General features: G+C 38.4%; 1 protein-coding gene and 1 long non-coding RNA gene across 5 annotated transcripts in view; one reads left to right on the top strand and one right to left on the bottom strand.

The window, feature by feature from the left end:
* The window catches only part of BNC2 (basonuclin zinc finger protein 2), a 337,157-nt gene extending 336,434 nt beyond the window's left edge, over positions 1–723 (bottom strand). For all 4 annotated transcript variants that reach the window (XM_087741951.1, XM_087741956.1, XM_087741961.1 and 1 more), the window contains exon 1: positions 679–723. In XM_087741951.1, coding sequence (XP_087598077.1) covers positions 679–690 — 12 coding nt within the window. In that variant the 5' untranslated portion in view covers positions 691–723. The remainder of the gene's footprint in view (positions 1–678) is intronic.
* LOC148050583 (uncharacterized) lies at positions 338–21,809 on the top strand. Its single transcript, XR_015700998.1, has 3 exons — positions 338–757; positions 3,830–4,141; positions 19,831–21,809. It is a non-coding gene; the product is annotated as an uncharacterized LOC148050583 (long non-coding RNA).
* The last annotated feature ends 5,204 nt before the right edge of the window (positions 21,810–27,013 follow it).

Below are 27,013 nucleotides of genomic sequence, written 5' to 3'. Positions count from 1 at the left end.
ACCCAGGTTCGGGTCAGAGCCTCCACAGGTTGGTTTGTTGTTGTTGGGTTGTTTGGCTGGGGAAGGGGAAGGGGAGGCGGCGGGGGGAGGCTGCGAGCGGGTCTGAGAGGGCAGCTTTGCTTCCTCGTAACCCCAGGCTCTCGGACAAGGGCGGCAGAAAGAGAGGCAGAGGGAAGGGGAAAGAGTAAGTCGGGGGGGGGGCGAAAAAGTACCCCCTCTGCCTCGTCCTCCCCCCCCCCCCCAACTTTCTGTGCCAGACGGGGGCTGCGGCAGAGGCCGCCCGCGCCCAGCTGTCAAAAACGCCCAGCGGCCGCCGCCAACTTTGTGGTGAGTGCGGCCGGCGGCGCGGCGCGGGGCTGGGCGCCCCTCTCTGCCTCCCTCTTCCCTCTTCCCCCTTCCCGCTCCTCCGCCCGGTTCCTCCTCGCAGCGGCTGCAGGCTCTCCCGCTGCTTCTCCTCTTCCTTATCAGCTCCAGGCGCCGCTGGAGCGAGCGAGAGGGAAGGCGGCAAGGAGAAAGGTGGAGGGAGGGCAGAGAGAGGGGAGAGACACGGCGGAAAATGAAGCGTAGCCCAGGAGGGGGTAAGGAGCCGGAGGGGGAGAGGGGAGAGCGTTAGAAGGGAAGCGAAAAGTTAGGCAGAGGGAAAGTTTTCGCTTGTGGTGCCGGTTTCCCGCTTCCCACCCATTGCTCCATCAGCTCCCGGGGTTCTGCTGCGGCGGCTGCTGCTCGGTGTGGGATCTGAAGAAATTTTTGTAAAAGGGTGGGTTTGTTTTTTTTTTTTTTTTTGTTGGGAGGGGGGGAAGGGAGGCGGGAGGAGGTGAGCCGTCACGGTTGTACGTTTGCAGGGAACAGACACGAGTCACATCTGTGTGTGACACGGAGCCAAACCGAGCGAAACCCTGCCCCGGCGACGGCGGGGAAACGCAGGCGCTGCGGCCCTGGGCGCGCAGGCACACAACGGCCGCCGCGCGCGCCCTGAGGGAGCGCGCGGGGGGAGGCGGGGAGGGCCGTTCCGCGGCCGCACACGAACCGCCCGCCTCGGGGCTGCGCCGGCGGCCGGACGGGGCGGGGAGGCGTTGCGACGCGTTGCCGTTAGCTGGCGTTTCGCGCCGCCGACCTTGCCGCCCGGCCAGCGCCTCGGCGGGAGAAGGGCCGGGGGACCGTCAGTCCCCGCTTGGCGCCTTCCCCTGCGAAATCGTTCCTTACCCCCGTCTGTAGCCGATTTAAAGCGTTCTCCCGCACGTCCTCCGCTCACGGCGTTGAGGGGGTGGCAGATACCTGATGCGTCGCATGGGTTGCTTGACAAAGGGAAGGTAACAGAAGGCTACCGTGCTTTACCTACAGGTACTGATAGCCGAGCCTGTCTGGCCATCCCTCGTGTCCTGCCTGTGAAGGCGCTGAGGGTCACTAGTGCTATCAAAATTGGGTCCCTTCCTCAGGCTCTGTGTAAATACCAGATGAGGACAGGAGCGTTAAAAAGTGAACATTAGGAGAACTTTTCAGGTGACGTGAAATACGGATACCAGGGACATTTCGCCTCCTGCTCCCTTTTGCTGTGACTGGACACGTTGATGACCCAGCAGGCACTTAGAAGAATCGAGACGAGACGGGTCACGTATATGAAATAGGTAGCTGCTTGGCACTTCTGATTTTTCCTGTATCTGCTATGGACTAAAACCACAGCAAACTCTGAATGTAATGAACGGCACGTCCCTGTGACTTACCAAGTTTCCAGGCTTTTTACCAGGTTTTGCCGTCTTTGTTATTTGTGCATTTCCTATGCCTGATGGAAGAAGGAAGGATAGATGATCTATATTAGTATCAAAACCAGATTTTCACAAAAACTGATGGGATATATCTCAACATTATCTGTGTTTCTGCGTAAATTTCATTCTGTTTTCTGGGTATTCGTCGGATACCTTCATTAGGCATAATACGTATCAGGTTATGGACCGGGTTTGCAGTGTTCACACTTCATCAGGATTAGTTTCGATCCTTGAGCTGTAGAGAGCATGTTTCAGGCTCAGACAATGATTCAAAAGGATTTTGCATTTTTTAGGATTTTGCATTTTTTTACACAAGTACCATGACCAACAAAGATTTTGAGTAATTTATGGTCATTCTAAAAAATTCACAGAACTAATTAAGCCATGATTTGATGCGTTTTCTGTCAAAGGGGAGAGATAAGCAAAACCTAGTTAATTATTTCAGAGTCACATTTTATCGTACGTAAAAACGCATTTGCCCTTTTGAACCAGCGAAGGGCCAAGAAGTTGCCAAAAAATTGTGTTCACACAGCCCCCTAGTGGTTAAAGCCTTGACAAGTTCACATGCGTGTCTCCTTACATGAAGGAGGGAGGGTCCAAGCGAGCTTGATGCAGATCAGAAATAAAGTGCTGTAACCATAGCTCGCAAAAAGTATGGTCACCTGCTAGAATAAAGATATGCCATGCCCATTACAAGGCTGATCTTTACTATGCAGTTTCACAGAAGTGAATCAAAGGCTATAAACAGTTACAGCTTTGTGAAAGAAAAGGCATATAGTAGGTAGACAGCCATTCAACTACATTTAAAACCAGCTTTCCTTACTACTTAAGAAAAGCAAGATTTTTTTAGCTGGTGCTAGCCATTTGAATGAGATATTCTTATATTCACTAAACCAGTAGATTACAGTGATAATAACCTGTATGACACACTAAAAAAATTTATCTGAGCTCTGATCTGTCATTTCAAACAAAGAACCTATTAAGTGTAACACAATCATTAATAGCTTCCAGTTACTTTATTTTCAAAGATTTTAAGTAATTTTATATGAAAACTAATAATGCCTTCTGAAGTCATTCCTTTGTTATCTTGCTTGTTATTTCATTCAGCTTTTTTAAACCTCCCCCCCCTTTTTTTTTTCTTCCACCTGTCAATAAGCCAGTGGCTTTTGTATTGACAGTATATTACAGCCTCTTGAAAGCTGCTGAGGAGGTAAAATAGCTGGAGGCAAGTTAGCTATTGGGAGTTCTGATTCTTGGGTTGACAGTATGGGATTACAGGATAAACATTGTGGAATAAGACATTTCTGCTCAAAGGATCAGCAGCAAAATAGCTAGCTGGTGACATTTGAATATACGTCATCATTAGACTTCAGACTGAACAAACTCCAAGCTTTGCAGAAATTTTGCATCTTTCAGAATCACACTTTCAGTCACATACACAATAGTATTTTAAATTTTAATTCAGTTCTTGCTTTCAAATTTGCCTGCTATGTGGTATATTCTGAGGTAATCAGAAGAAGATAGGGCCCTTGTTAAAATACTATACCATCCACTTGCACAGCGATTTTCGTTTCTTTGTATTCCTGTGGTGACTGTCACATCAGCACACATCATAGATATTGCAGGAAATTACAACATATCTTTACTTGTAGTTCAATGAACACCTCAGAAGACAGTGTATAGACTCAGCCTGTGTCACAGGACTGTCTTATGACTTTTGAAAGTGTGTAATTATCTTAAATTTTGGAGATTGTATGTAAGGTTTCAGAAAGTAGCAGCAAAGCCTAAATTTTTCCTTGCTCGACGAATGATATTTGTTAGTGAAGAAAGCAGCATCTCTAACAATTTCAGCCTCATCAACAGGAACATCTATCCTATACAGCAATATATCATATTATATATATACAAATAGATATGTATGTATATATCCTATACACTGTAGCTTTCCTTCAAAACCATTTATAACCACCATAAAGAATTAGTAGTACTGATTGGTCTGAGATTAATTAGGATGAACAAAGTTAGTTAGAAAAATATTTTTCTTCACTTTTATCTTGATTTTCCAGATTGGAGCACTGAGATGTTGCAAGTTTGAGATAGAGCCTGAGTAGGAGCTGCAGCTTGAGAGGAATGGAAGTATAAGTCATCTAAATTGTGATGTCTCCAGAGTGTGGTATTTCTCTGCCGTCTTGATCTTCCTTCTCACTGAAGGAATTTATGATTCACTTGAATCTTCTGTCCATTTTGCAAACCTGGAGGTGCAGTCCAGAGGATGTGCCCAACCAACAGATCAGAGGCAATGCATAAAGCACCAGTAGCCTGTAAGGGGCTATAGCAACATATCAAACTGAAATCCTCCATATTTGATGGGTGACAAGGTGAGAAAGAACACTTATAGAGAATAATATAATTGAAATGTAAAAGAAAAAACAGTTTACCAGTAGAAAGAATCTCCAACAGCAAAATTATGCCCAGTCCTGAATATAAAACCTATTTGCTCTAGTCCACAACTAGTAAAGAGGAAAATAATCCAATTCAGCATAAAAATAACCATCAACAATTTAGACCAATACCATTATGAAGTCTTAATCTGGTTATTTGTTTTATTCAGAAACATGTCTGTAGCATCCATATGTATACTGAACATTTACATTAAGTTCCTATGCTGAGTATTACTCTGCAGTAGGTATCATGGCTTATAGCGTGACTTACACAAAAGGTACGCTCCTATTTCCTATTAGAGTTTTCTCTTTTCCCTTTTTTCTTTTTTTTTTTTCTTTTTTTCCTCTTTTAAAACGTTTTTATTTGAGTTTTAACTAGTTGATCTGTCAGATTCTGACATTTCAAGAGAACTTCAGCCGTTTTCAAGAATCTGACTAGGAGAGACTATCTGTGCATTTATTATAAAAAAGGATCTAATGCTTTCCCTGACAAACTATAATTTCCCAGTATTTTAGAGCAAGAGTTTGAAATTTGACCTGATGTAGGCAGAGTATGAAGGATATTACTTCTGAACGAGTTCACCTTAACTTAGCTATGGACCACAGGGACCTGAGCCAAGAAGTGAAAAACTAGTGGCCAGCTGTAAACATACAGTTTAAAATGACTTGCCCATGATTACACAGGAGCTCAGGGACAGGGTAGAATCAAATTCTTCAGGTTGGGATTTAACTGCTTCATCTGCTTTCACTGTAGGTCTGTCTTTCTCTTCCTGTCTCATTCATCACACACCTTAAAATTTCAGCAGTAGATTAAGCAGGAGTCTTAAGAAAGAAGCTTCATTTATTATACAGACATTCATTTTCATTTAGAGAACATCAGCCGTTCTGTGTACTTGATACAGACAGATCTTGCAGGAAGAAAACAGTACATGAACTCATCATTTCAGACACCGTGTACTCATTACATGAAAGGGCTGAATTAATGTTGTGTAGACAGTCGCAGTGATAACGTTTCTTAACTTCTGAACATAGAACTTTCTAACCCCTGTTAACCAACTGACAAAATTCACTGTAAAGTTCACAAAAGTATGTCAAATAATAGTATAGATACTTTAGTGTTCTGAGTCAAAAAGCATTTCTGTCATTCAGGAAGTGAATTTAAGAGCAGCTAATTATGTTTCCTTTGCCTCTTGCACTAAAATACTGAAGGTGATTTGAAGTCTTTCCACCACTTAAGTATTGCTAGATCCTCCCAGTCGTAATGGTGTTTTTTGGAGACGAAAAAAGGTTGTCTGCAGCTTATCCATCTTTTCTCTTTTTGTATCGTATCCTGATCTTTTCTAACTCTCTTTTAGAGGTTGCTACCACACAGTTTGATTTATCCTAAACTTTCCCAAATGCATTAGCAGATGGTCTTAAAGACAAATGTGCTTCCAGTACTTTATGAGCTCAGCTGAAAGAATATATATTGAAAGCAATAGATATAGATGTTACTTTGTAGTTCTACAACAGCTTTTGTAAGGGACATTAGAAGGTTTTAAACATGAGAGAAGAAACAAAGCTGTTCAACCTACTTTAGAGATGAAGAGAATAAGATGCAATAAGTTTCAGCAACTTGCTTAAAGTAGTAAAGAAAGTAAAAATATGTATTTTGGATCTATTTGCTAGTTCTGTGGTCATCCTTTCTCCAATAAGAATGCGCACGTTTACATTTAAGAGCTCTCTAGATTGAAATTTCTTTTTTCTCTCTTGTCACTTCCAATCTCTGTCCATCAAAATTGTTTTCTGTAGCTTAGTAATTTGCTAGTCAGAGACCACACGTAGTGTTCTACATGCATTCTGGAATATGTCTCAGCTTATCTCATATAACACTTGAGGGTATTTTTCCCAAGTGAATCTCAATGTTTTTCAGTTCTCTTAGTGTGTTACCATTTGTTTTCCTTATATTACTCCAGTCAAAAGTGATTGCCTTGGAGAGTTAGTTGTAAGCATAATGGGAAAGTCTCTCTTTTTTCTTATCCAGTTTAACTGCTTTAGTCTTGAACTTTAATTGTTGATGGGATTTTACTTCTTTTATCCTGGTCCCTTACAATGAGCATTTGTGCACTTAGCTTGCTTTCATAAATGAGTTTTAACAAATAAAAGCTAATAGTGATTGGTAACTCAGTATCTTAAAAGCAACAAAAATGTCAAATGTAATATTGCAGGGCAAGTCGCAAAATCTGTCATGTCCAGTCTTGAAGGATTACTGCTAAGATTTCCCTACTTTTAGCAGAACAATTTTTCTGCTATTTACACCTTGCTTAAATGGAGACTTAAAATGGATGTGGCAACCTAAGCTGAATGCAGTACAGAACATTAAAGCAGGCTTTAAATAATGTGGCATAATGATACCTCATGCATCATAACTTCTTTATTCTTGTTTTAATTCTTTTATAATTGCTTCAAATATTAAAATACAATTTGATCTTCATTGCAAGAGAAAGAAAAGAAGGCAGAAGAATTGGCAGCTTGATCCTTGCCTTCTTTCCAAAGACCAGCTTCTAGATTTTGACCTCTCTTAGCAGAGGATTCAGCTACTCTGACTGTAGGTACTTAATCAGTCTTGTTTGAACTTGAGCTTGGTTCTAAGCTGCATGTCCCAAGATCTAGTTAGAATGCTGGGTACTCTCGCTGCTCTTTAGTACGAATACTTTGTTGAGCATATCTATTAGACTTTTTTTCTTTTGCACATTGTGGCCAGGTATAGTTGCAAAAGAAGGTGTAGACTTTGCTTTGCTACAGGCATTGCTTAAAATCTGAGGAACCTGGAGAAAGTAGGAAATGAAAATTTTTGTGTCCAAAAACTACTTTCCTTTTCAAAGTACTTTCTCCTCTATGCACTTCTACCACTGAATCATAAGCCAAATACTGTTTGGAATTGACAGGGCTATGCAGATAGAACTCTGAATTTCCTTTCCCTCCTTTGGCTGCTCTACTTTCAGTTAGTTTGATTTCACATCCAAAGGGTTGGTCTTGGACCTTGGACCAATCTCTCCAAGTTTGTGGATGTCCTAGTTGTATTTTCTGAATTAAAAATACTAAATTGGCCCCACCTGTGTGTGTGTGTATATATATATGAAATGAATGGAAGGAATTTATTCCATGTGTGTATGGATGGGCAAAGAGAATAAGGGAAATAGCAAAATGTTGGCTAAATGGTTCTTTTTAAAACCTCGAAATGTTTTAGGGTCAATTCAAAATTCAAATGTAGATCTTTCAGCATTCGTAACTCTTCTAGTTCATGAGTTTCAATTATGCAGGGCAGGAGGGTCTTTCAGTATATTTGGTTTCAAGGATAGAAAAAAGTGACTTTCTACTATGAAAGTTAACTAACAAATATGCTTAGAAAGGCTTTCTGTACTCCACCCTGCCAGTACTGTCACTGAATACCTGTCTCAGAGGAGAGCTAGATGTGAGGAGGACAGGGCAAGGGCTCTAAAGAAGAGACAAAGGTAGTTACCATTTGAAAGACTGCAAGAAACTCTGTGTGAAATACTCTCCCAGAAAGCCTGGCTGTTCTTAGAACATGGCACTGAGTCTGTGGCAACTGAGATGCCCTTTGTAAAATTATGCTGTATATGGTGAGCATTTTAATTTGACCCTCTATTTCTGATTTCTTGGTGCATCTGAAAAGCTTGCATATGCATGTATCCTCTGCCCTATGACTTCTGCAAACAAATACACTGTGCACAAGCAAAAACTTACTTGTTTGATACATATAAGTAAAAAACGTTGGTAGCAGTCCAATTGCTTTTGTGATCTAGACACCATAATTTTAAATTATTTAGTACTTAGAATCATCAAAACAACTGTAATAGTTGCTGCAACAAAATAGAACCCATGTAATAACAACCCCTGCCCCCAGTCTTGGTCTGAAAAAAAGCTTTAAAACCTGTCCCAGTCCGGGGTGGCAACATTGTTCCACAGATCACTGTGATGAGGTCAAGTCTCTTCTGCCTGACCTGCTACTGCCAATTAATGGGTATTGCACTGATACCAAACTAAATATATTAAGTCTAAAGAAGAAATGCCACAAGCTGTGAGATAAGAACTATGACAACTGTTACAAAATCAAGATCTCAGCAGCAGTTATTTGGCATCTTCAGTTCGGTGACATGACTAGCAAATAAAATATTTGAACGTAAAATATCAGATTTACTACTCCATAGTCTATAACTGAATAATCACTGAATTAGCTGAATCTTCAGACACATATGCCAAGCAGCTACAGTCTTGTGGGTTTTGGTGGTGTGGAAAGTACATGAATCCAAGCTTTATTGTTAGTGCCTCCCATAACATTATTGCTATTTCCTGTTTCAGTCTTTAATAATATAGGATAGGTTAGGGTTTCAATATGTTTTCTTCTTTTTTTTTTTTTTCCCCTGAAAGTTTAAAGAATGGTTGAAATACAGTCCAAGTCACATTTTTAAAAGGAAGCTGGATAGTTACTGTCTGCATTCTTCTAACTCATTTCACATATTTCTCTTAAAAGACAAAAAGTACTTCCTTGTAACTTCTTCAGCTTCTTTGTGTTCTTATTCCTTTACAGACCACACACACACACACATTGCTTAGTGCTTTGTAAGATAAGTTGATAGAATTGAAATCATGACTTAAAAATGGGAGCTAAAATAAACCCTATATATGAAAGGAAGGATGCTCTTTAATTGGAGTGCCACATTTATGCAGAGGAAAGAAATCTGGTCCTCCCCGTATAGTTTTAGGAGGCATTTATTCAGGAAATCTGTTGTAGAAGCATACCAGTGCTACCAAGCTCCGTAGGAAAATGCTATTCATCGGGAGTGCAACTAGCTTATTTTGTAACAGAGAGGCATCAAAACAAATACATAATGGGCTACTTCTAGCTCTTATACTACTTCACTCTCTGTTTGCCTTATTCGAAACAATTTTACTCACCTCCAGCCTTTAAAGCACTTTATGGTATTATTATAAAGGCTAGGCCAATAATTTGCGTTCTAAATTTAATCACTGGTACCAGGAAAAATAAATCAGTCAATATAAAGTAGCAACAGGTTACTGGTATTGTGCCTTTTAGATGAAAAGCAGGTATTGTGGTGGTGAGCAGGAGGCACAAACCATTCAGCATCACCACTATATATGACAAACAGACATATGTTACTTCATTTTAAACTGGATATGTGCAGTCTGTATGTCACCTTGAATTTATGGAATTGCAGAGTTTTGGATCTGGATGAAATCGCAGGACTTCTTATCTCTTTTGAGACACAATTAGTATGTGTAGAACACCTCTAAGAGATGTTGGTCCAGAATTTTGTAGAAAATACCATTATACCCTCCAGAAGTGGCCTACTCCAGTACTTCACTACCTTTAATGTTAGATTAAATAAACTGAACTGTTTATTTGAAACTGTTAGATTGAATAAACTGTAAATAAACTGAAGCCTTCTTGTCCTATCCTAGGCAGACTTCACAGCAGACTTTTGAACACTGGAAGACCTTTAGCATGTTCTTTTTCAGACTTCCACCTCCCCCATAGACCAAACAATGTCTTTTCCTTCAAGCATTCCTCACAGGTTGTATTTCTGAAAATTATTAGCCCTCTTGTTGCTTTTCCCTGAGTACTACTCAACTTACCATAAATGTCAGCAAGTTCACTGGGCTGATTTGCAAATAGTTCTCTATCTGAAGCCTCACATGATCCATAGACAACAGAGTAATTACCTTGTGTATTTTATATACAAAGTTCTTGGTAATACAACTCAAAATGGGATTTGCCTTTTAATATCATACTGATCTAGTCAGTTTATGTTCCACTCTAACTTGATCTCCCCATCTGTATTACTGTGATCCACAACATTCAAAATGCTAGTCCTTTTCTTTTTTCATTTGATTTTTACCTTATTCTGTGTTGTTCTTTACCAGTTACATTTAAACAATCCCTTCTTTTCCACTTTCAGTTGATCAAGACCAGTTTAAACCTTGTCTTCAGAGTTTTTGTAACTTCTTCTAGCTAATTGCTGTCTGTAGTTTTTAAACATATAAAATAGGCTTTACTCGGCCACCAAAGTTATTACTAAAATTATGATCAACCTTATCATTGTCAAAATTCCTCTGTACCAATAAGCCATGCCATGTGTTTCAAGACACAGCTGAGCCAAGTAGCTGTGACTCTGCTGATCCAAAGATTGCCAGCTCAGTTACAAAAACAGTACACATGTTATCAACTAGGGCAGAAACCAAGCTAATAAATGCTTTCATGTGATTCCCAAAACCCATTGTAGATAGCCTTGTAGCTCTGTGCAGAATTAGCTTGTATCCTGAAAAGCTTATCCATTCAGGTTTAACTACAGCCTTGCCAATAGAGCACAGTGGTGTTACATTGACAAACCAGTGAAGACTTGTGCTTTCTTCTCTGAAAACCACCTTCTAAGACCTACCCAAGATAACAATTTTTGAGGCTGCTAAGCTCTGGTTGGCTTGACATAGAGCTGTACATTCACTTAGCATTAGTAAAAGCACTTAACATCAGTAAAAGCTATATCTCCCATAATGACTTATTCTCAGCTTGCAAAACGTATTTCAAATTTCTTGGTATTTCATGCACAGCCCCCTTCTTTGTAAAATCGCCCTAAGAACAGCAACAGTTCAGCATTTTCCTGCTGTGTGTCTTCAGAGATTCTTGGATGAAAGATGTTATATCGGCAGGAACATAGCAGTCTGTTTGGTCAACTATGCAAAAGCAGGGAATCGAATTGAAATCTTTTCAACTGTCTTGCAGACCACTAACCACAGTAAAGATATTTGGCTGGCCCAGAACTAACATGTGATACTTAAGTCATATGCAGACTGGTGATTTCTTAAATCACTGTATTCTCAGGAAGCAATAATTTTTGGACTGAGGGAAGGATGATTGTTTTGTCTTCTTGTAAATCTTTTCAGATACTAGTTGTGATTACAGTATGAAATAAGAGACCTCTCCAGTGTGATATTCACTAAATGCATCTCATATCACAGCCAAAATTAGAAATTTGTGAAATTTATAGGACTGTCTATTCAGCGTAGAAAAGTATTTGTTTGCAGAAATGTGTTTATGTAAGCAACAAGAATAAAGTCAAACAGCAGAATTAGACAGTTTTCAGATAAAGGCTGCCCAAAGATACAAAGCACTTGCAATGCTTACAGGTATAATAGAAGAAATTAATTTGTCTCATGCAGACAGGATTAGGCATCTGAATTTGACTTTCAAAAATTGTTCAGCATTTAGAATTGTTACAGTATTTTTTATTAGTACAGAGCCTCAAGAATAAGAGCTTTCAAGCCATGCAGAAAACACAAACAAACTCCACACAAAGGACAGTTTGGATCTGTGAACTAAATCTGATAGGTAGGTCAAGAGTATTAAATAATTTCACCCTATGTTTTAATGCAGAAGTCGGGCACCATTTAACAGGGAATACTTCATCCACTCTTGGTAATTAGTGTTGATGTTCATGTGTCTTGTGAACTTCCTTCAATCATTTGTCATTAAAATCAGTTCTACTGGCAGTCAGGTTTCCATGCTGAGATCTAGGAAGGAAAATAGTTATGATTAAAGAGACAGCTGCTATTACTGACCCTGAATAGTTTATTTTGGACACCCTAGGTTATGACTTTCTTTTCTTTTTTTCCCACTTTTGGGTAAAAGCTTGGGTGTGTGCTTAAAAAAACAGGTGTCCAGCAAGGGTGGAGAATGCCCATTTGTTATCTGATTCTGTCCGCTGTTTAGGCAGTGTGGTGTATTTGAGATAAACAGTAAGATTGAAAACAACATTGTTGTTTATTATTACTATTTAAGACAAATAGTTTTATTTACTTCAATTTGCACAAACATAGGGCTCTTTTAGTGTAAGGGACCATGATCAAATTCGGGCTAAGTCCTGTTCTTTGCTTTAAAAGAAATTTCAGACTCTACATATTTTTATTATCATATTTTTTGTGGTATATTAAATTATCTCTTTGCTTTCCCTCATTAACATTGATAGAAGGGCAAATAAGTGGAAGTAGATCATATTCAAAATTCTGTTGAATGCATGAAGTGAACGAAAGTAACTGCTTTCAGTTCTCTTAGAAGGAACTAGTAGTCCATCTCAGGAAGCCATTAACTACTTTTCAAACACTTCAGGGAAGTTTATGTTGATATTGTCTAATAATGCAGTCTACATACCCTTAACAGATCATCCACATATAAAAAGTATACTGATGTTTAATTATAAGCAAATAGTTTAAAGAACAGCTGTTGACACCAATCATTCAATCCTCAATACTTAGTAACACTGACAGCTGCAGTTCTAGACAGCCTATCTGACACAGGCACTTAGTTTCATCCTACTGCAGGATTTCTTCTGTGAGTACTCAGAATATTCGTCCCAATTTATTTTGCTTTCAATACCGATCTAATGCTTCCAAGTGACTTATTTAACTAAATGCTTCTTCTCCTTGTTCTAGTTCTGCCATTTTCTCATGTTGTCATTGGCTTCTGCTTCTCCAGTCACCGTAGACAGCTATATTCTTAAACTCTCTCCACTTCTTCCTCTACTCTCCACGTTAGATGGTATAATCTCCAAAGACTAGTAACATGCAGTACAACTTCTTTCTTAACCCTCAAGCCACTTATCTTTCACTTTCTCCCCTTCCATCCTGAGATACAATTTCTTCCATGAATTAAAAATAAGGAACAAGATGGAGTATTTCAATGAAACAAAATTGACATGGAAATATATAAATTACTGCACTCATTTTCCACATAAAAGAATTTATATAACATATGTAACATTAGTAAATATACTTCTTACTTTGGAGTGCCTTTTAGTAGTAGCAAGCATGTCTTCTGGATCAAAGTTGCTGTCATCTTAACATATTATAAATTCTTTGTATCAACAAAAGTACTTTTCAGAATTGCACTTATTTTTACATATTAACAAAGATGCTATTCACAACTAGAGGTACATACCAAATCTGCAAATACTACAAGCAGTTACTCTAGAGGAGGAATGTCTTATGGGGCACCCCAGGGATTCTCAGGAAAACTGCATTCAATTTTCTTTTCCTTCTTACTCTTTTTGTAAAAAAAGACAGGCTCTTTGTCGTTCAGTTCCTCCTGCGTACAATAGGTGTTATAAGAAGTTTCCAACTTAAAGGAGTAGAGAGATGTACACTCAACTAAAGCTATGAGATGAAGACAGTGGTCATTAAATATACTCCACTGGAATAGTGCAGCTTTTGACAAAAAGAAAAATTTTTCATCTGTACAGGAGATCAAGCTTTCCTGGGACTGTGGAACTCTGTGCAAATCTTACAATTTCTGCTCCAAATACAATTTCTGCTCCAAATACAAGGTGCATTTCCTGACTTTGTTGCATCTAGTGTAAACATATGGCAGGGCAAATTTTTATATAGTTGTAGAACTATTCCAGAATACTACAGTTTACACTCTTCTGCTGCTAAGCAGAGGCTGAGAGGGCACAATAGATGATAGATAAAAATGACATTGCTGAGACACTGCTGATATACAATTGTGAGAAGACTAACGAAAAAACTCAGTGTACAGAATCCATTTAATTGCTTGTAGCAGAGGCAGGCAAATGGAGATTATGATGCAAGGCAACCTAATAATATTTGTGAAGTCCCCTGTTATATGAAGGAAAAAAAACTGAACATGTAGAACAGATAAAGAAGTATAAGAGCTTGCGTAGGAAATAAACAGGAATGGACAACAGAGAGGGATACATACTCCCTGTCATTTATTCCTACCTTTCACTTTTTATGTCATTTTTGCAAGTAAAAAGTAGTATCTCGTAACTCTATTCCTAGTATAGTAAATTAATCCTTTTCCACAATGCAATTTACACGTTTTCTTTCCTGATTTGAGGCAGGTACTCAACTGTCTTCCAAATCTTTTAGAGAGTTTTTTTACAGTATTTCTCATTTTCCACTGTAATCTCATTTGCCTGCCCTCAAACACCTTTCTTCCATTTGCTTCCAAGCCAATCTCTGATGCTTTTAAATTTCGTTCTCATTTAGTTCTGTATGTTGAAGAAGTATTTCCCTTAAGATTTTAACACTATCAAAAATTGTACAAAATACAACATAGCTACTAGTAAAAAGCAATCAAATTATTTTACTTTGGAGTACTAGCATGCACAACACTATGAGTTGTATCATGTAGTAAAATAAAACACTATGGTAATCATCATGGTATCTAAGATGGTTTTTCATTTCTGTGTGGATGCTTTTCTTCCTTCCTTGAAAGAATGCTCCTAAAAACATTCAAATGCAACTAGCAAATTGCATGCCTTTCTAACATTTGGAAGCAAAAAAGGCTATTGGTCAATTTGCTGTCTACTTTAGGTCTATTTACTTTAAATTACTTCAGAATATGACCAGCAATGAAAAGGAATCAACACTTCGCAGCAACTGCAAGTTTTGTAATAAAACTCCTGCATCATTACAAGACTTCCTTCCTTCCTTTATGAAAGCAAATCATTCACACAGTACTCTGAGAAGACACCGACTATGTAGTGGACAGTACCAATTCACCACGGTGGGGGAAAAATTTGGATATAAAGGCGTTCAGCCTCAGGGAGGGGAAAATCTGCAGGGCAACAGATTACAAGTGTTTAGAAAGAGAAGTATTGATAGAATCGAGGAAAGCTGAAGCAAATAAAGTGACAAATCTCAAAGGGGACAAAGAAGAGAAAAGTGGCACATCAGGAAGATGGCAAATATTGTCACATGGCAAGGATGGGCAGGAGTCACAGAGAAGACACCAAGAGGCATTTAGTTAACTGCTGTGAGAGACTAATACCGGCAGAAAAAAGATCATGTTAGGGTCAGTTGTAGGGTCACTGATTATAGAAAACAAATATTTAGGAAAACACACATGGAGAAACATTTAGCCTGTTAGAAAGCCTAGAAACTTTTAGCCTGTTATTCAAAGAAGCTGTGTTCACAGACTTTGTGTACTCACTAAATATCAGAGCGGAAAATAGCATCAAGAGACCAAAGAGGTGCCACAAACACCAGTAATGCACAGGGCACCATGGCAGAACAAGCTCAGGCCTGCAGAAATAAACTGAGAGCCAGAGAGGATTCAGCTTCAGAGGGAACCCTAGATGCTAGGTATAAAAGCCCATGGGATTTGTTCTGTATTCTTTTGCCTGCCTATGTAGGGCATGCGTTGAAAATACTCCTTATTTTATGACAGGTCTTCCCACCTCTTCTCAGATTGGAAAATATTATGCTAATTTAATAGATTATTTACTTATTAGAAACCTGTCAAATGTCAATGCAACATTACACAAGACAAAGCTGCAAGGACATAAAGTATCAGGCTTTTACTACTCAAGACAGTGCTGATTCTACTCTTCAGGAAGTAGATTCCTAAGTCCTTGGTCTGAAAGGCCTAGTCTTGATAAATCTCTGACCTCCTGCTTAATCCTTTACTCCCCTTTTTTCCCCTGCCCTGAAAATACTGTTTTCCTTGTACAACTACAGATTGAGTAGTCTGTAGTCAGAATAAGTGGTAAGAAAATGGAAACAAGGGGTTTTCTCAGGTATTTGTTCAAGGTTTTCAGGGGGTGGTGAAAGATGTTCTCACTGAACATCTGTTGCAGTGGCCAACAGTTCAGCTACTCCATAGTTGCTGTATCCAGCATGTCTTTCCACACTTTTCAGCAATATTGCACTCATTTTTGACTCCAGAAGTTAAAGTATGTCAGTATAGAAGAGCAGATTCTTCACTTTTGGTGAGGAAAAGTGAGTTTAGTGAGAATCTCACTGAGCTTTTATGGGGGCAAAGTGATATTCAGTCACCTTATGTGGGAGGAGAAGACAAGGAAAACAATGGTGATGACAGAAAAACTATGTTTGGCAGAAGTCTGCACCATTGACGTGGGGGCAACTGCAAAAATATATACTTGTGCTTAAGAAGAAAATGCCAGACAGTAAAATGTCTCTTGTTCCTGTGATTTTTTTTTGGTTCCTCTTGATACTGGCTAGGAAAGGGGAATAAAGAGAGAGAGCCAGACAATCTCTTTCCAGTGGCAAGAATGGAAGATGGGAAGGGGACATCTTTGGATATGAATACAAGATCGCATAGCTTAATAGCCCCCAAGGGAGTAGATACTTCTACAGGGGAAAAAAAAAAGGCTCCTCAGAGGTCCCAATGACAAAGTTACCCTGCTTTTAGAAGCTTCCATTTCTCACATCAAAAACTAACAAATGGAGTAGTAACAGAGGCTCCTGAGGGAGGTGAGTAAACTGAGACCCCCAAAGAGCAGTATCCATACCATTCAGGGAGAAGTAAAGATCATCCAGTTCAGTGTGCCAAAGTGTTTATAGCTTACATCCCAAGTTTCTCCTTTGCGCTCTGCTGAGGCTTTTGCCAAATCCCTACATACATTAAAAATACTAACCACACTCCGTACTTGCTTGACAGACTGCATATCAGTGGAGAATACAAATTCAGCCTGGATACTAAGTTTCTCTAGCGTGTAAAACAGTCATATACAAGGATGACCAGTAGTGATTAAGCGATGGTACTACACAGAAGTTCCTCCATGTGAATTGAATTAATTGATCTATTAGTAGCAAAATAGCCAGGTGGGTCAGGCTAATTAAGACTATGATTGCTAATTACCAACACTGGGGACAGTATGAGTGGTTGCAGAGGCAATAGATGCAGTCTGTAACAGCTCTATAAACTGCTAGAGAGTTAAGAGTGGGGAAAAAAAATAGGGGAGAAGACATTGCTGAGAATGGAAGTGTAACTCATTGTAGGCTCCATTCAGATGAGGTGAAAGCAACCAGTCCTATACAAAACTTCTGTCATTCCTCAGTGCTCTAGTCCAGTGGTCTCCAAAGTGGGGTGTGCACAAGATAATCCACTGGGGTGCAGGAAGAAAATATTTTTTGTAGCATTAATAAATAAATTAATAAAATTAAAGTATTTAATTTATCTCATCCTTTTGTAATTTCCATTTTTAAAATATTTTATAATGTACATAATAGTATAGTAGAACACGTGTATAATTTATAAATTATATAGGGGTGCACTATCAAAAAAGTTTGAAGTCTACGGATTAGGTTTAAAGTTCAGAATATCTTTCCTTTAGGTTTCCAGTTTCCTGCGTATTTCAATCTCTCTGGTACACTGGATAATGTCTGGTAGTTTGGCTGCCAGGTTTAGGTGTTTTAAAGAAAAAGCAATGCAATGTGGTTGTTGGTGTTTCTAAAACTTAAGATTTCAACTTGACATTCACATGCATTTAAAATGGAATGTTTCTCTATAGTGCTTCATAAATCATATAATGCAACTGTAGAGCTAAAAGGGACCGAATTATTGTTATTTTCAGATTGCTCGACTAAACGAATGCTGTGGAGAAAGTGCTGGCTGGGAATGTATGATCTAAATTTGGAAAACCTATTTTAATAAGTCTATATGACTGTAGCTGTATTAAGCCTAAAAAAATCCAAATACTATGCATATTGTAGAAGGCTGAGCTTTTAAAAACTTAGATTTTGTAGATCAAAGAAATGAAAAAAACCAACATATTTCTATCTATTGAATCGCTATGGAGGATGTTTTAAAGCAATACCAACATTGTGATTTTTGAAGCATTTCTTATTCTGTACCCATCTAATTTATGCTAAATTAATTTCAAAAAAGATACGTCATTTTTTATACTGAACATTAGGTTCCCCATACTTCTTCCTTTATCAAGCACTACGTAGTTCTGGATATTCCTGTTCTTAACGTCCCCTTCTTTTTTTCTCACTAGTAAATGAACCAGAGAATTTACTCAATTAAAACAAAATTCTTGTTCCTTTCAGTTTCCCTGCCAAAACTGGTAACTTCCTTGGATGCTGACACAGGTGCTTTAGAGTGAATCAATTTCTAAAACTTATTCCATGTTGATAGTGACATTCAGAAAAGGGTGTCGTCATCTGTTCTCTATTCTCCGTAGCTTGACTGAAGGACTATAAAGATAAAAGTTTCCGATAAATATTTTAGCTTCTTCTAAAGGAAACTTCTGGATGTGTGATTTTATTTTCTTTTACCATAGCTTAAAAGGCAAAAGTGAAATGTCACACTGTATTAAAGAAATTCTGATTAATAATGGATTCTAATGAATAACAATACTTGCAGCATTGCTTACCCTAATGTAATTCAATCACGATCACGAATCATTTTGTCTTGTCAGTTTTTGCCAGCATATGTGGCAGGCTTGTGGGAGGAATATTTATTTCCCATACTAGTTATATCTGTTTAGTTGGGGTTTTTCTAACTCACTTGTTTCAGTTCACTTTCTCTATGGTGCCATCACCTCATTTAATTTTCTCAGTGGGAGAAATTCTGATCCTGAAGAAGCTGCTGGGATCAGAATTTCCCCAGCAGACCCTTTCAGGTGCTTTATATTTTCTTTAATATCACATGCTTTTCCTAGTGAATTATAGTAATTTACTTATAGAAACATTATTTGGTAAATAACAAACATTTTAAGGATTATTTATTTTCACAGAGGTTAACAACATATGACAATTCTGTGGAATTCTCTCTTCCTTAGCTTCAGTCTGATCTTTATTCCCCTGAGCATGAAATGTTAGGCAAGTTTTTTCCAATGAGCTGCCTGTGGGAGTTTTAAGTGCATTATTTCACTAAGCAAAGTAAATGAAATTTATTATCTATCTGTATACTCTTTCTATATCAAAACATTAGCTTTTATCTAATTTTTTAATCTTGTCTTGATAGATTGCTGCCAAAGGATTTGTGTACAGTCTTTCCTGAGATCTCCCCCATATGTCATTATGTTCATGTTTCTATGCTGCCACACAAGTTGTCAATGATGCCACATTTTTTTCCTTCCTATCTGACACATCCCTGGCATTTGTTTCTAGTTCTGTTTTTTAAAATGTTTGAAATTAGATGAATTAGATGTCTTTTTAAATCTACTTTAGTATTCATTCCTCACTTGATTGATATTATGCAATAGTTTTTACCCCTTCTGTACCAAAAATAGAAGAAATATAAGTGTCACTTTCTGACCTCATGTGAAGAGCTTGTGGGTTTCCTTTGACTTGCTCCTTTAGAAATATTTTAGTTAGCTATTTAGGATTAGATACTTCTTGCTTCAATTAGGGACACATAGACAGTAATATCCTTTCTTTGAGGCTTATAAATGGTCAGAGTCTGTAGCCTGAACTGTCTGCTGTTAAGCTGAGAGAGTGTTGTATGCTTTAGGTGCTGTATAGGTATGATTTGCACAGCCGTCGGATATACCCCTATATAAGCTCCAGCTTGTGCAAAATGCTAAAATCAGCATTCTTACTAGTGCTTTGGTCTCACATAACATTGCATAATAGTTGCATGGGCAACATATTCAGTTTTACTGTTCTTGCAAGAATACATTTTGACTTGCAAAACAATAGTGCAACACAGAACATCCACTTTCTGGGTCTGTTGTCCAACTGTGTGCCTGCAGTTCACCTCCTGAGGTCTTACACTGGTGACCTATGGCCTGACAACTGAAATTTATTTGAAGCTTTTTTATATCTCTCTCTTTCAGCTGCTGCACTCCTCAAAGATGGAACCGAGTGTTGTCTATGGAGGGACAAGATGTATCACATACTTCAGGTTTTAGATCAGAGCTCAAACTTCGCTGGTTCCCTTTGGCTTAAGCTGATTAACGGAGCTCTGCCATTAATATCTGTGAAATGTCTTGGCAGACCTATCTAAAAGGTGTTATTCAAGTGCTATGTGTATTGCATAGACAAGTTAACTGTATCAGAGTTATTTTTCTGTTAATTGTTATTTTTAATGGATCAGAGTAAAATATTGTTTTGTTTTATTTGATCTCTGTCCCCTGGTGGGCTTTCTTTTTTCTTTCTTTCCAACAGTGTGACAGTTTCCTCCCTAGACTTTTAATTATGTCTCCAAGGACCTCCTGTATTAGCAATGGTGGTGGCAGTTTACCATTCTGAGAGCTAACCCAGCTAGTTACTTCCAGGCTATAGCAAGTTTTATAAAGATGATTGTTGTACATTTTTAAACTCCTAGAGTTTGGGGATTTACTTGAATAATGAAATGGCTGAGATGGCTAACCAATTCTTATACCTGTCTATAGAAGAAGCTGCCACACTTATGATTGTGTTATCATGCTCTACTCAGGGCACGGATCAGAGCCGAACCTGGAAATTCAGACCAGTTATTTCACAACAAAACTGCTAATGGCATTGTCCTCATGAGGTGATCTGATTACATCCCTCTGTTTTTTGAACCTCTGCAATAGTACTTGAATAGCTCTTAAAATAAGACACATTAGATATCTCTTTTCCTTCTTTTTAGGATTATTATAAATAGTGCTGCATTAAGTACACTCTATATTCCTGCTTTCCATTCATTCTATCACTCATTTTTGTTGCATCTCTAGATACCTTTCCATGCTACTGTAATAAAAAAATACAAGTCGTGCATCTTCCTTTTCATTCAAAAATGCTTCCCAAAAACCTATTTCCCCCTGAAGTCCAGACCGAAAAAGAGTCAGGCATTCATCAGCACTGCCACACGGCATATTTTTAAGAGGACTATAGCACGGGTGGTGTTAGTTATGCAACATTAAAAAAATCAGAATTAAATATAAAATCTAATGAGATAGCCTTAAGAAACTATGAGTATCCCTGTTATCTCACTATCAAAACATGTCCTTCATTTCTTATTTCCCCAGTTCCTCTTGCCTCCACCTTGTAATCAGAACATCAGGTCTAATACAGGGTAGTTTGTAAGGAATTTGAGGCTGGTACTGGCTTTTAAAGGTTGTTATGAAAAAGCACACTGTACACATGTATAAACACATGGACTTAGTGAAGGTGCTTTTATTTATAAGTCGCATCTGGAATGCTAAGTCCTTTTTTAAGAAAAAGGTTCAGTCTGAACAAACTGAAAACAAGGGTAGTCCTGCCCAAGACAAACAGTTATTACGCCCATGTAGTTGCGGGGAAAGAGAAGACCCCCCTCTTCTGGCATGAGCTGGAGTAGCTTTCAGCAGAAGACTTGATAAAATATGTTCAAAACCATGTTTTCATCACAAATAGGAATACAGCTAGGATTAATATCTGTCTAACAAATATTTCTTCCTCCATCATGTCCTCTAAAGTTTTCACACTCCACAGGTACACAAAAAACTTAGTCCTCCACACCAGCTCTCTGAATGCGTAGTAAGAGTGTTCTAGCTTCTTTGCCAGAGATTGAACATGCAATATGTCACAGTCAGATTCTTTTTGCATAGTTGTTTTCTAGTTCAGTACAAAACGTATGAAGAACTGTCTACTGCAAGCACAGAGTGGACTGAGCACTAATATTAAAAATATGCCCTGCAGTCTTGATGACTGTGGAAGGAAAAGCCTTTTGACAGACAAATTCTCTTTGTTCAGGCAATATTATTTGCTGCATTATTCCCTGAAGGTGACCAGCAATTCCAGCTGGTGAGAAAAGACTGTTCCTAAAGGTGTTCAGAAATCCTTCTGTATCCAGCATTTCAATTGTTCTTGTAAATACAGGGTTTTCTCTATGATAAATATGGCAGTGAGAATTCTGTCCCAATCAGACTTTGAAACAGAAAACTGTATGTGTATTTATCATTATCTCTTTTGCTGCCAGAAATAAAGAAGAGGCATTTATAATGTTTCCTTTTGTTTGTTTTTAAATTTTGCCTTACCTTTTATTTTTCCCAGCCTTTACAGTTCATGAATTAATGGTAGGTAGATGGAATTCTTCCCTATTAAATCACAGATTTCACTCTTTGTAAATGCAAGATAGACTAGCTTTCCCTACACCCTAATGGTTAAGAAAAAAATAAAGCACTGAGACACATTCACATTCCTCCTGCCTTGCTAAAGGAACAGCTGTTTTGCTTTGGTTTTAAAAATTGAAGTCGTAGATAGAGAGAAATGTAATGCTGTTTAGTGTAATTCATCTGTAAGGCAGAATATTCCCTGCAAAATGGGAGGAGTTTTAAAGACCAACGCTGTATAGTTGTCTCATTTCTATGCAGTAATACACAAAACAATATTTTTCTTTCCAACACACAGATAAGGTATAAACTCAAGCATAGTTACTCTGGTAAGCGCTGGAAATAGAATGGCAGCCATTATGATAGATACTGAACTGGTATAGCAATTTATCTTAGAAAGAACAGAAACACTCTTAGTTTTCAGTAGTTCTCTCCTGTATTTCAAGCATATTGCAAATCATTTTAATATATTTTCTACTTTTAATTCCAGATTACTATGTTGAACATGAGTAAAATGAAATTACAAGTTTTCATTTTTCTGTTCTCAGTGTTTTTACTATTTTTATTTCTATTATTCGTGTCCAAATATTAAATAATCTTTGTTTAACTTTTTTCTGTGTGAAATCTGAACAAAGTACAGAAAAATATCATAAACATCATCTTTGCGACATTTCCCTAGACTTTTCTCACAACTTGCTCAGATTGTGCAGCACAGTTTTGCTTTTTAAATTTCTCTTATAATTGGAGCAGTTTCCAACCACTACTAAAAACCAGGAATTTGCTCTGCAGTTGCTATACTAATGGGTAAGAGGAGACCTTCCTTCTGAATACTTTTGCGTTCGGAGACCTTTACTGAGTTTATCCACTATGTCCCAAATAAACTGTTTATGAACCACCCAGAAAGATGAGATCAAATCTTGAGAGTACATGGATGGTACATCAACCAATCTCTCTCAGAAGTCTTCAGTTAGGAATGTTTAACAGTTGCTGTTGAACTACAGTAAAATTAAGGAAGTCACAATTTTGGGGGCATAGAAGGTTTCTTGGGGTAGAACAGTAAGCTAGGATAGAAATCAGCTATGTATTTCTAATCATATCTTTAGTTAAGAAGAATCTTTGCCCTGGGGAAGCCCATGAAGGACAGACATACAGTGTGGAGTCTAAGAAAGTTGATAATATTGCATTAATTATGATTCTGTTATAAAACTGTAACTGGCAGAAAAGAACCTTGATCAGCAAAAATCTTAAAACTGTTTAATTATTAGAGAATAGCAGATGCGTCATTTTTTGTATCTATAGTTTATGCATCTTCAACTTGAGTGTTTATATGAAGAACACATTTCTAGCTGCAATATTTCACAAACTATTTCTCAAACTTTTTTAAAGCCATTATGAATGTATATAATGACTTTCTACTTGCTTATCTAGTGCTAGGTCAGTTCTCCATTTCTCAATGAAATGTCACGCTGGAAGCTTTTTGTGAGCAGTTGTCAGCAGGTGGGTTACAGAGGGAGAGAAGATGGGTTTTACTTCCTATGATAGTGAGGCTAAGCTTGTTGCTGTGTTGCTAACCACAGTTTTAAAAGGTTTGGAATCTATATTCCATTTTATTGGTGACTTTAAGTGGCTTTAAAGCAGCTAACTTACAGCTAAATTTTTAAAGGTCTTCTGGCATCTGTTTTCCAAGGATTTCAACAGTTGTCCAGCATCAAAACACTTTAAAAAAATTTGTCGTTACTGTGTGCTGCCTTTAGCATACAATCTCTAAACATCCTGCCCCGACAGGTATGTCAGGAGAAAATATATTATATATCTACTAGTGTCTTACAATATTAATATAGACATTAGACTGTATGGTGCCCAGTTTTACTAAAAAGGGGATTAGTAATAATTAAAACAGACTCAGGTTCTCTCAAAACTATGACAATCAACATATTCAGGACTTTGAAGACTCTAGAATGATTTTATTCAAGGCAATGTATTCACTGGTATTCATACAATTTGCCCTTGCGGCAAAGGCGGCAAATGACATCCTGGGCTGCATTAGGAGGAGCGTTGCCAGCAGGTCGAGAGAGGAGGTCCTTCCCCTCTACTCACCACTGGTGAAGACACGCCTGGGGTCCTGTGTCCAGTTCCAGGCTCCACAGTAAAAGGCAGATAGGCAGATACTGGAGAGGGTCTGGTGGAGGGGCACTAAGATTGTGACAGGACTGGAGCATCTCTCCTATGAGGAAAGGCTGAGAGCTGTAACTGTTCAGTCTGGAGCACAGAAGGCTAGGGAGGATCTTATTAATGTGTACAAATACCTGAAGGGAGGGTGCAAATAGGATGGAGACAGGCTCTTTTCAGCGGTGCCCAGTGACAGGACCGGAGGCAATGGACACAAACTGAAACACAGGAGGTTCCCTCTGAACATCAGGAAACACTTTTTCACTGGGAGGGTGAATGAGCACTGGCACAGGTTGCCCGGGGAGGCTGTGGAGTCTCCATCCTTGGAGATATTCAAAAGCCATCTGGACATGGTCCTGGGCAACTGGCTATAGACCAGATGACTTCCCAAAGTCCCTTCCAACCTCAACCATTCTGTGATTCTGTGATTCTTAGCTCTTATCCCTAATAAAGAGACTTTTGCTACAAACTGTACTGGTTATAGTAATTTCTGAAGATTTTAAAGAATTTCACACCTAAATTTCTGAATAACAGCATATAACATAATGATCACGATTTGATGATACTGTGCACAAATGCAGAAAAGAAGTTATCATAGATAGTAGCCTCAAAGGAGAAGCTGGCATTTCATGGGATTTGTGGTATGGAAGGAGTTTTAACTGTATATAAACTGTATACTGAGAACTGAAAAGAAATTATTTCTTTAAATTTAAAGGGGCTCTTTATTAAAATGGCCTTTTCCTCCTTCCCTCCCCAGACTTCTTCACAGTTTTGGAAGTGGAGTTAACAGAATTAACCCTGTCAGTAAAATGTTAAATTTGAGAAGAGTTCTTACTAGGAGCTAGAGAAGTAAATACTACAGTGCTATTGCCACTTGACATTACACCAAACTTAATGTTAAGCCGTATAAAATAGTTTATATTTTTTTATCTCTGTACTACTGCTACTTGTGATTAAATGAACATCTGATGAAATATTTGAACAAACAAAATATGTACAAATAAATACAAATATCAAAAACTTACCTGAATGAAAGCAAATCTTCACACATACCTTGTGTTTCACAGGCTGACAGATTAAAAAACATTTTAAATTGAAGCTGCGTATAAAACCTCTACATGTAGTCACTAGACAAAGGCTTTCTAATCAGTGTAATGCCCTTTAGGAAAGTTTCATCATCTCTGAGGGCTGATACTTTGAAAAATCAGTATCTACTGCTCATGCTTTAGGTTCCTAGAGAAGCTACTAAGAGATGGAAAAGTTACATCACAACATCTGTAAACTCTCCATCTCAGCAGGCACTGATTACATGGTTAAGATCAACAAAAACACATTTGAGACCTAAATATTCTGGTGGTGGTGTTAATTCGCTGTCCTTCATTTAATCTTATTATAACTAAGAAAAAAATACATTTTCAGTGCTAGTATACAAGCATATTAAAAGAGCTAGTATTCAAAGCAGAGAAAATAATTAAACCTTCAGCCAGCCATATTGTAGCTTTTTTGTGTGTCTAACACTTTACTGTCCACGTTTTTGATTTAACTTGTCTGCCTTCTTGGTGTAAATAAGTGATGCAGTTAAATTATTACAGCCTTTGTCCCCTCAATTCCAGTGATGTTATGTTGCTACAGCTCTTCTTTATTAGGGAAGAACAGCCTTATCTATGTAAGGTAAATTTGTATAGTTATCATGCATTCATGCAAGGGGGTTTTCTTTGCTAGAAAAAAAAAGCTATTTCCATTAAAGAGTCTTCCCCAAATGCAATAGTTTTCTTGAAAATGTTCAGATTTAGTGTAGGCCTCTATTCAGTTTGGAATAATGCTAGTGCTAAGGAAGAGTAGAGAAACCACTGAAAAGTTTTACCCCTTCCAATAAGTCCGTCATGTTCTTTCTCTCAGTGTATGCTAGCAAAGGCTCTTATCTCCCGTCACACAAGCAAAAAGAACCAGAGGGAGTGATGTGAGAGAAGCTTAGTGGTAGGGAACACCAGGATGAAGTCTGTTTGTCTTTTGATTGTTTTTAGTAGAATTAGGGGTGGAAGAGGTGGGGAACTCCTTTTCTTCACTCACAAGCAGACACACTGTCAAAAACGCGCATGCCTTCCTCTTCTCATGTAAACAGACACATGCTAGACAGCACCTGAGAGGAGACATTGTATGTTACTCTCTATACTTAAAAGAGCAGTTATTTACACCAGAAGAACATTTTGCAGGGTTTAGCATATTGTCTGCTTCTTATAACGTACAGATTTAGCCAGAGCTCAGTCTTACAAAGAACAATGGTTAGCCCTCAAGCTGATCCAGTGACCACTTTATAGAGTCATAGAATCATAGAATAGTTTGGGTTTGAAGGGACCTCCAAAGATCATCTAGTCCAACCCCCCTGCAATGAGCAGGGACATCTTCAACTAGATCAGGTTGTTCAGAGCCCCGTCTAACCAGACCTTGAACGTTGCCAGGGATGGGGCATCTACCACCTCTCTGGGTAACCTGTTCCAGTGTTTCACTACCCTCCTTGTAAAAAAATTTCTTCCTTATATCTAGTCTGAATCTACACTCCTTTAGTTTACAACCATTACCCCTTTTCCTATCGCTATTGGCCCTGCTAAAAAGTCTGTCCCCATCTTTCTTTTAAGGCCCCTTTAAGTACTGAAAGGCCGCAATAAGGTCTCCCTTGAGCCTTCTCTTCTCCAGGCTGGACAACCCCAGCTCTTTCAGCCTTTCCTCATAGCAGAGGTGTTCTGTCCCTCTGATCATTTTTGTGGCCCTCCTCTGGACCCGCTCCAACACG

This window comes from Nipponia nippon, unplaced genomic scaffold (genome assembly GCF_047370975.1).
Source record: "Nipponia nippon isolate SJK-2023a ecotype South Korea unplaced genomic scaffold, ASM4737097v1 scaffold_8, whole genome shotgun sequence".
NCBI lineage: Eukaryota > Metazoa > Chordata > Aves > Pelecaniformes > Threskiornithidae > Nipponia > Nipponia nippon.
The sequence above is the reverse complement of the archived record's forward strand: the minus strand, read 5'-3'. Positions and strand labels throughout refer to the sequence as shown.